General features: G+C 30.2%; 1 protein-coding gene across 1 annotated transcript; it reads left to right on the forward strand.

Moving 5' to 3' along the window:
- The first annotated feature begins 562 nt into the window (after positions 1–562).
- On the forward strand, positions 563–10453 carry LOC123301403. Its single transcript, XM_044884140.1, has 6 exons — positions 563–628; positions 1720–1867; positions 1932–2143; positions 4218–4383; positions 10312–10400; positions 10445–10453. Exons 1-6 carry the CDS (start codon positions 563–565, stop codon positions 10451–10453), a joined length of 690 nt encoding a protein of 229 aa, XP_044740075.1.
- The last annotated feature ends 547 nt before the right edge of the window (positions 10454–11000 follow it).

The following is an 11000-nucleotide window of genomic DNA, read 5'->3' on the forward strand; positions in this document are numbered from 1 at the left end:
CCAATTTTCGTATTTTCCAATTTTATTGTACCGGGAGTTTGCCGTTTTTTTTTTCGTAAATTGTTGGTGTAATTTTTTCACTCTAATACTTTAAAAAAAAAATGGAATGGTCCACTAACTTCATATTAACTTAGCGGACCACTTAAAGAATTTTCAATTATTTTATATTAGTAATTTGCCGTTTTTTATACCATGTATATATGAAATATACATAGTATATTAAGTTTAGTCCAAAGTTTGTAACGCATAAAAATATTGATACTACGAACAAAATTTTGGTATAGGTGTTTATAAAATCACCTAATCAGTCCATTTCCGGTTGTCTGTCCGTCGATAACTCAAAAACCAAAAGAGATATCAAGCTCAAATTTGTATAGCGTACTCAGGGGGTAAAAAGTTAGGTCGTTAGGTTTGTAAATGAGCAAAATAGGCCAATTGGGTCTTAGGTCCGTAGGACCCATCTTGTAAACCGTGAAAGATTGTTTGTTTTCACTTGTTATTCGTAAATTATTCGTTGAATTTTTAATTTTTTCGCTCAATTAGGTACTTTTTAAGAAAACCAATGTGGATAGCAACCCATAGCTATTGTATGACACATTTTACATTTGATACAGTACTTACGTACCAAGTTAGTTTAAATGTATTTGCTTCAAAATTTAATTGTTGAAGAGAGTCTGGTTTTTACTGTAATTTTTAGAGAAATATAAGTAATGATAAACAATTTTTAGAAATCTTAAATTATAAATAAAGAATTTTCAGGAGTTGGTCCGCTAATTAAATATTATAAAATAACGGCTTCTTGAAAAACCACCCTGATTTTCTTGAAAAGTAATTGAGCGAAAAAATTAAAAAATTAACGAAGAATTTACAAAAAAAGGACGGCAAATTCCCAGTAAAATAAAATTTGGAAATTCCAAAAGTGGTCCGCTAACTCAATGTAGGTAATTATTTTTTATATGTAAAGGAAGTTTAGAAAAAAATGTTATTTATAAAAAATTGTTAAATGTTTTGTATTAACAAAACGGGTGCGAAACAAATTGGAAATTTAGAATTTAACCTAAAGTTACTTGAGTTTGATTTCATAATTTAGATATATTAATTCTACAATATGTTATCCTGTTTGCAATGAAGTCAATAGAGTAAGAGATGCAATCAAGTCAATAGTTCAGAAATGGGGTGATGGCACATCCATATAAACCATCCGTTTCTGGTTTTCTTAATTCATCACCATCAGTTCTAATTTCTAAATCATGAATGATTTCATACTGTGTACCGAATTGCCAATTTTTCTATGCTATTATTTTTAAGAATGTTCCTTTTCTTCAAAATTTCAATACCTTATAATTAAAATAGGACACTTTCCCGATTACAAATATATTTACAAAATGTTATCATTTCCATGTTATCTCTACCATTTGAAACAGTCTTGGTTATTTGAAATATTATAATTCTTTCAATTACGCATGAAATCTGTATATTAAAATGAATTTTTTTAACCTAAGATCCCTTTAAAATAATTTTCCCTGTAGATTTAACTCCCCATACATTATCTACCTCTTTCTTACCATAGTAAAAATGAATAACGAGTTTTTAAAATTATTAGTATCATTGTTACTAGATTAGTAGTTTTTTTAATCATCTAAAACTATTTAGTTAAAATATTCATTATATTATTTCATCATGCTATGAAATTATTTTTCTTTATATTTGTTCTGTTAGAATTTATTGTACAATGTTTGTCTAGGTACAACAAGCTCACCAAAAAATTTGTGGGCTTGTGTGAATTTGATAAATGGAAAAAAAAAATTGCCTATAAAAGTAGAAAATAAACGAAAATTTACGGAAGGGATTGTTTTGTTCCTAAAGGGTAAGTAATTCTTAAAATTACTATTATAAAAAAGAATATTGCTATAGATAAAATCATTTTTCAGAAAATGAGGCCGATATATTAAAAATTATTAATGAAGGGAAGAGAATTAGAATACCAAGTATAAAAACTTTAATTAGCGCGTCAAGTGACACGGATGAGAGCGTTAGAATTACTGCCACACCTATCCGATCATCCAAGTATCAATTAAATGACGAATGGCTTGCTGCGGAATTCAATTCAATTAGAAATGAATATACATCACAGACACCACAGGTATGCATTTCATACATTTGGTAAATATAAAGCAAATTATTTATTAAAATTTGTTTCCCTTTAATTTTTGTATAATTCAAAAATCAAAAATCGTAGTAAAGAAATCATACATGTGCAAACGTACACTTTATTTTAGTCTATATCAAGGTGTGGCATCAAATCCAATATGTCTCGAATTTTTAGACTCTTAAGTACTTATTAGTTATTATTCTGTATTGATTGACTAGAACTAGTTAGAATCATACCTTTGTTACATCTTTTTATTTTTAAAGAAGTGAAATAAAAAATCTTAATTTTAAAACTGTCCATTCCTTAATCGATTTATAAAATATATTAAAGTAATAGTATGGAACAGTTGCTAATGTGATCCCGATCGTAAAAACGGGGAACTTTAATTGTTAATAATGTCATTTTGTAAAATATTATTCTTTCTTAAAATATTATATTCTTTTTTTTGACAAATTGATTGTTCCAAGAAGACAATTTACAGCGTTTAAACTACAGTATAATGATTATCAACATCGATTAATACCATAAATGCTTGTGAGACTTTTAATTTGCTACTAAAAGGAAATTAGTTGAAAACGTAATACAGTGAAACATAGTTAAGAGAGAATTCAATGGACTGTGAACTTTTTTTTTCTTATATAGATTTCTCACTAATTATACCATGCATATATGAAATATACATAGTATATTAAGTTTAGTCCCAAGTTTGTAACGCTTAAAAATAATGATGCTAGGAAAAAAATTTTGTCATAGCTGTTCATAAAAACACCTAATTAGTCCATTTCCGGTTGTCCGTCCGTCCGGCCGTCCGGCCGTCCGTCTGTGGTCACGATAACTCAAAAACGAAAAAAGATATCGAGCTGAAATTTTTACAGCTTACTCAGGACGTAAAAAGTGAGGCTAAGTTCGTAAATGAGCATCATAGGTCAATTGGATCTTGGGTCCGTAGGACCCATTTTGTAAACCGTTAGAGATAGAACAAAAGTTTAAATGTAAAAAATGTTCCTTATAAAAAAATAAAAAACTTTTGTTTGAAACATTTTTTTGTAAACATCACTGTTTACCCACGAGGGCGATAATTAGGTGCAAATTTTATAGTATTTGTATGTTGTATGTGTGTTTGTTTAAAAGTGAATATCTTTTGTTATTTACGTGACGTCAAAAAAACAAATGAGTGCGCAATGTATGACACTGTCTATACATTTTATACATACTGTCTATACATGTGTTATGTGATAAAGAAATCAACACTGACTATGCATGGTATTTCAACAATAAACTCAGTCAATTGTTTGTTTTCACTTGTTTTTTTCTAGTTTATAGAGGTACAGGAATAGTATGTCTCATTTAGAGACGTCTATTCATAATATTCAAAATATTTAGTTATATACGAAGTAAATCATAATTTATTGTCATACATAGCAATTGTTGAATTGTAGCCTATAGAGGTACAGGCAAAAGAGACTCTCAGTTATAGATGTCTTGGTAGGAAAAACGACTGTCGCTTATACAGATTTTTATTTTTGGTAATAATGTTCGCTACATCTTAATTTTTTATGTGATCAGTGAGCTCACGATTGAGATTGATACATGGTTGTTTTCAAAAGCGTAATGTTTCTTTTATCAAGACAAATCTTGATTATAAATATCAATGTAAATATGAAAGAAAATTATAAATAATACATTCAAAGAACGTAATATTTCTTTCAAAAACGGTTCTCAATCAAATTTTTTTACATTGAAGTGAAGGGTTCATCTTGGATCATAAATCTAATAAATTCGTAAAAAGTTATTTATTTTTTAACACACAGTATACATATACATCGTATCTGTTTCAAGTAATGAAAAAAGTCTCGACTTTTGAATTGAAAATCAAATGACTCTCGATTTTTTCAACCGTTTTTAATACTTCCTTTTTATTTTTTTTTACTTTTATATTTATTTTGAAAATTATTCGATCTAACAGATTCTTATTTTACTGATTTCAATAAACGTGCGTATAAGGTAAATTAAAATTAAATGCGTATGTTCTTATTAATTTTTGTTTCTTTATTCTTTTCCCTAGAACGAATGTTACAATCCGAATTGTAGAAGCAAAATAATAGCAGTGGAGGAGGAAAATGAAAATTTAAAAGAGGAAAATGCAAATTTAAAAGAGGAAAATGCAAATTTAAAAAAGGAAATTGCAGATTGCAAAGAAAAAATGGAGAGAATGAAGAATAAAATGATAGGTAATTGGTACATGAGAGTTTAACCTAGACAGTGATACAGTGAACACTTACTTATTGTTGTGATTAAAATATAAATTATCAACTTATTATCCTAATATTTACGTGAAACAACAAAAATACATAAATAGTTATAGTACACATAGACACATATACAACTACTCACTTTGAGTGAGTAGACCAAAACATATTACATAAAATATAATACCTACATGGATATATTAATAAAAACAACCAAAAAATTAATTTTTATACAACAAACAAATTAAAATAAAATATACTTAAAAAAATCTACACCATAAAAACAACTACACTTAAAACACTCAACATGCAATCACCAAACATTTTATCTACACAATCACCATCGACCTCCACATACTCAAATATACTAAAAACTGAAACATACCCTACAAAACATCATGCGATTGTTATACAAAAAATAGACAACGTCGAATTCACCGATCACATATTAGCACTACGAAAAATCATAAATCTAAACGAAATCACTGACGCATACCCTATGAGTTTCAATAGAATATGTATATATCTGAAAACAAAAGAGATAGCCGATGAAATAGCGGAAAAACATAAAGAAATAAATGTAAATGGACATAATACCCCCCTCAAAAAATTAGTAACTCCAACGAAACGACTATTAATAACTGTACCAGCAAATATCCCCAACGATATTATATTACATCACTTAACAATCAACAAAATAAAAACAACATCATCAATAACCAGAGTTAAATTGGCAAATCCAGAATTGATGCACATAAATAGCGGAAGAAGGCAAATTTACTATCTTCCACAAGAAGAAACGCCGATTCCAGATTCAATTCTGATAGAACATGAAAATGAAACCCACCGAATCTATCTTAGTACTGAAAAATGCGAAATCTGCAACAAACATGGTCACACAAAAGACCGATGCAGAAATAACATGCAAACTACCACAACAAATACCTCTCAAATCCAACACTTACCAAATTCAAAAGAACAAAATATTCAAAAACCGGATGAAACAGAAACAATCCACACAGACATTCAAACCACAGACAACAACAACCTAGAAAACCCAACCATACAAAAAACCACCAACGATAAACCAAATACTCAAAATGTCACCATTAATTCAAATAACAATGTTAAAAAAATAGTAACAAGCATCTCAAATAAAAATCAAATCCTCAAACGACTCCGCTCTACTTTAAGCACTAGCAGTACCCAAGACTCCGAAAATGAACAAACAATAATTATAACAGCTTCTCAAACTCCACACCTAGAAATAGAACGAAGTATTACTATAGAAAAAGCACCATCCCCTCAAGAAAATCCTATTACAACGAACCAGCCAGCAATATCAAACAAAGGACAAGGTAATAAAAAATCAAAAACTGATAAACAAACCACAATAGATTTTATCCAAATATTTAAAGAACCCATGGCATTGGAACCGGAAAAGTACATACTTAAATTTGAACAATTCCAAAAATTTATAATTGACACACAGGGTACCACAAATCCAACTAAAATAAACCAAATCATAAAAGCACTGAATATACGCCCAGAACACATCATAGAAATGATAGACGCCCTATATTACATCCCAGAAAATAATCCCAACGCTAAGTCCGCACTCACCAGGTTAAAAAAGAAAATTACAGCTAGCCCTAGCAGAAGTCAGACAATGATGCTGATGCATCAAGTACTGGTGAGGAAGACGGAATCTCAACTTAAAATGAATCTTAATAAAACCATAATACAATGGAATGTCAATGGATTTTTTGCAAGACTGTCTGAATTAAAAATACTAATTAACAACTATCAACCCAAAATACTATGCTTGCAGGAAACTCACCTGACACCTGACCAAACAGCTCTATTAATGAACTATAATCAGTTTAGACACGACTATGTAGACAATAGAAAAGCATCCGGTGGAGTTGCAACTTATGTACATAAAAATTTATATGCCCAACAAATCAATGTTGAAACTCCTTTACAAGCAATAACTGTAGAAATTTTCCTCACACAAAAAGACAAATTAAAAATATGTAACATATACATTCCACCAGACAAACAATTTACTACCGAAGAAATTCAAAACATAACCGACCAACCAACCGGACCATACATATTGTTGGGAGATTTAAACACACATACAACACTTATAGGAAGCGAAATCACAGATACTCGTGGAAAACAAATTGAAGATTTAATATTTACTAATAATAATTTAACGATATTAAACAATGGTAAACCTACGCATTTTTCAACATCTACTGCCAAATTCACAAATATTGATATAACACTATCCACAACACATCTTTCCAGAAGGCTTAAATGGGACACACACGAAGACCTCTGCTCTAGTGATCATTTTCCTATATTGATTGATCATTTACTACAACCGAAAAATAATCACACGGTAGTAAAATACATATTTGAAGATGCTAACTGGGAAGAGTACAAACTATTAACAAAAATTAAGGATGTAAAATCCAACTCGCTACGTGAAAGATTAGATCTCTTACATACTACAATAAACAATGCAATACCACAATGCATACAACAAAAATATATACATCACAAAAACAAGCAGGTTCCCTGGTGGAACAGTAATATAGCTGAATTAATTAAAAAAAGAAAAAGTATGATTAGAAAATACAAAAAAAACAAAACTGCAAGAGTACTTCCAGGAATATAAAAAACTAAGAGCGAAAGTGAGGCAAGAAATATTAAAAGAAAAACAAAAATGCTGGAATGATTTTACCCAAAATATTAATAGCAACACATCAGAGCGGGATATATGGAACAGTATAAATAGAATTAATTGGGGAATTACTAATAACCAGAACACAATTAATGCGATAAACTCTAATGGTCAAATAGTAACGGAAAACAAAGACATTGCCGAAGAACTTGCAAAATACTACGCAAATATTTCTACTAATTATCAATTGGATGACAACTATTTTCAACAAAGAAATAAAATTGAAACAACATCCAATATAGACTTTACCACCCAAAATCAATTACAATACAACAAACCATTTACATTCCATGAATTTTTGCTGTCACTTAATCATATTAAAAAATCCTCACCTGGCCCAGACAATATTCATATAGAAATGTTCCAGAAATTACACGAATCATCTCTTAATCTACTATTAGATATAATGAACGAAATATGGAAAACAGGCGAAATCCCCTACAATTGGAAGGAATGCATTATTGTACCCATATACAAAAATGGAAAAAATAAATTAGATCCCTCTAGCTATAGGCCTATATCTCTGACAAATCATATTTCAAAGATACTAGAACGCATGGCTTATAAGAGGCTCCAATGGATTATAGAAAAAAACTCATTACTTCACAATCAACAGTATGGCTTTAGAACCCAACGATCAACAATAGACTGCCTTACTATACTTGATACTGATATTAAAACCGCATTTGCAATCAATCAAAATGTCAATGCAGTCTTTTTCGACATAGAAAAAGCCTTTGATACGACATGGAGACATAAAATCCTACAAACTCTACACAAATGGGGATTGCGCGGCAATTTACCTCTATACATCAAAAACTTTCTGACACAAAGAACATTCAAAGTGAAAGTAAATGGCAAATATTCACATGCATACACCCAAGAAAATGGCATACCACAAGGATCCGTCCTTTCTGCAGTTTTATTTAACATCGCTATCGATGATATTACACAAATAATTCCCTTTCCCACACGTTTCCTCATATATGCAGACGACATAATTATATATATCCCAACATCCAACCTAAACTATGCTCAAAAATATTTACAACAGGCAGTAAACCAAATAAACGAATGGGGTAAAAAAAACGGGCTCCATTTCTCAACGTCAAAAACCAAATACATGTCATTTCATAGAAAAACTAAACATAAACTTAACCTACAAATAAACAACAAATCCATAGAAAACACCATCAGTAAAAAGTTTCTAGGTCTACATTTTGACGAAAAGCTTAAATGGACTGCTCATGTGACTTATCTCAAAAATGAACTCACTCGGAAAATGAACATCCTTAAAATACTATCGAACAAAAACACAGGATCAGACCGCAAAACTCTAAAAAAAATTTACTATGCACTCATCAGATCAAAACTAGACTATGGATGTCATTTATACGCATCCGCAAAACCAAGAACTCTGAATCCTCTAAATATTATAAATAACTCTGCATTGAGGATAATTACTGGAGCTTACCGGACAACTCCGATAGAAAGTATTTACGCAGAATTGGGAGAACCAAACCTGGCGGAAAGAAGAACATTTATGCTGATGAAAATATGTATCAAAATTCACGAAAGACAAAATGAAATCTTAAAGCGCTCCCTCAAAATTCCTCTCGTACTCAAGCACATCTTTAATAATAAAAAATCCCTTCCTAAACCAATTGCCTTATACCAAAATATAACACTTGAAAACTTAAATACAAACCTTAATCTAACCGATCACATTCTCCCTAAAAATACAATCCACCTACTACCACCATGGCAACGATTAATAATTAATGTAGATCTTACATTAAATGAAAATACTAAGCAATCAACACCAAATGAACTCTATAAACAAATGTTTTATGAACTCAGGCAAAATAAATACCATAACTACATAACCATATATACTGATGGTTCATCAACAGCAACATCGACCACCTGTGCCTTCATTTATAATGAAGCAGAGACTCACAAATTCAAATTGAATTCACTGGCTACGAACTTCACGGCCGAAGCACTGGCAATTGATCAAGCATTAAAGTATGTACAGCTGAATAAAGAAAAACTTCATAAAATTCTAATAGCATCTGATTCTTTGAGCACACTAAAAGCAATTCAAAATGAAAATACGCAAAACTCGCTTATACAAACCATACAACAGAAAATTTATACCCTCACCCAAACTTATCATCTAACAATCACACTGCTATGGGTACCAAGCCACATTAATATTCCTGGAAACGAACTAGCAGATCAAGCAGCCAAGGACGCTCACTGTAATGGAACACCCCTCCAAACAACTATAAGCCAAGATGCCATAAATGCAATAAAGCTACTCCTTAAAGAAAAACGCGACCAACAATGGTCTCGAATTACACAAAACAAGCTCCGCAATATTAAAGAAAATACAACCGAATGGCAAACAAGTTATCAAAACAAAAGACAATATGAAATAGCACTTACACGTTTAAGGACCGGACATACAAAAATTACACATTCATACATTCTAAATAAAACTCCTCAACCGATATGTGAACTATGTCAAGAGCCAATAACAGTGAATCATATTCTAATAAGATGTAGAAAACTAGAACGTATTCGAACAAAAACAAACTTCCCTGATACGATTGCTATTGCACTCGGAGATGACCAGGACACCATCAACACACTATTCTCGTTCCTCCAGCAAACAGGATTACTAAACCAAATATAAAAATTTAAACTCTATTCAAACTAAAATAAAATCAACGCTATCATATATATTATTAATTTTACCATGGATTATCATAACTAAAACATAATTATCTATACCTACTTATTTAAGTTCTTCAATATTTTAATTACATTTATATATTATCTGTACATATATCTTCTAATGTTTCATCTATCACTGTGTAAATGACCTAGTTGTTAGAAACACAGTATAATAATAATAATAAAAAAAAAAAAAAAAATTGGTACATTCTATAATAACCATTAAGTAATAAATCTTTTTTTATCTATAGATATAAAATGCTTTGTCCTGAATGACTGACTGACTAAAAAGTGTAATTGATGAGTCATAAAGAATGTTCTTCACAATGGAGAATCCACACAATCTTGCAAAAAGAACATTTATTTATATTACAATTTTTGAATAATACTTTATAATTATTATTTGGTTTCAGATCATATGTTAGGAGAAACAGGGGAAGAAGTAGAAAATAACAACGTGGGCACGAAGAAAGTTGGTTGTGTAGGCACAGCAACCGGTCAAGTAAAGTTATTTAATATGTACTATAAATCAAGCAATTTTAATAGATGGCATGAATTGACGCAATACAGTTTGATATTTTCGGTACCCACGATTGTTTTTAAAAGTAGAATATCAATTTTAATGCGGATGTGTAGGTGTTACCTAACATACGGGTTAAAAAATTACATACGTTTTTAGTTGACAGGACACACAGGAAAATTTATATTATAATGTTTATAGAGTACCTATCGATTAACTTCTACGTATAAATACGCCAGAAATAGAATGTTACATGATTATTTTTAATTTCAATTTAGCCGAATTCATTAAGTTTACTTTTGTCTAAAAAATAGCATGCAAATAGAAATTTGTCACTAATCTTCGCTTACCAGAATAAATTCATCCAAATTTAACTATTTTATATCCCTATAATAATAATAATTTTACTCGTTTCTGATAATAATGAATTTATTCGTTAATTATTATTACCTTTTTTTTAAGATGCCTACCAATTATTTTTTTTAAATAAAAAAAGATTTGACAAGACAGATAGAGAAATTATCGAAGAAGTAGGAAAGGTGAAGAAATATATTCGACAGTTGGTGGCGGATCTAAAGAAGC

Source organism: Chrysoperla carnea, chromosome 5 (genome assembly GCF_905475395.1).
Source record: "Chrysoperla carnea chromosome 5, inChrCarn1.1, whole genome shotgun sequence".
Taxonomy (NCBI): Eukaryota; Metazoa; Arthropoda; class Insecta; order Neuroptera; family Chrysopidae; genus Chrysoperla; species Chrysoperla carnea.

Excerpts from the sequence above, each read along its gene's own strand:
- LOC123301403 (XM_044884140.1), top strand. The coding sequence starts at position 563 with ATGTGGATAGCAACCCATAGCTATTGTATGACACATTTTACATTTGAT. Across the intron at positions 1,868-1,931 it reads GATTGTTTTGTTCCTAAAGG|AAAATGAGGCCGATATATTA; the intron begins GTAAGTAATTCT and ends ATCATTTTTCAG. Across the intron at positions 4,384-10,311 it reads AATGAAGAATAAAATGATAG|ATCATATGTTAGGAGAAACA; the intron begins GTAATTGGTACA and ends ATTTGGTTTCAG.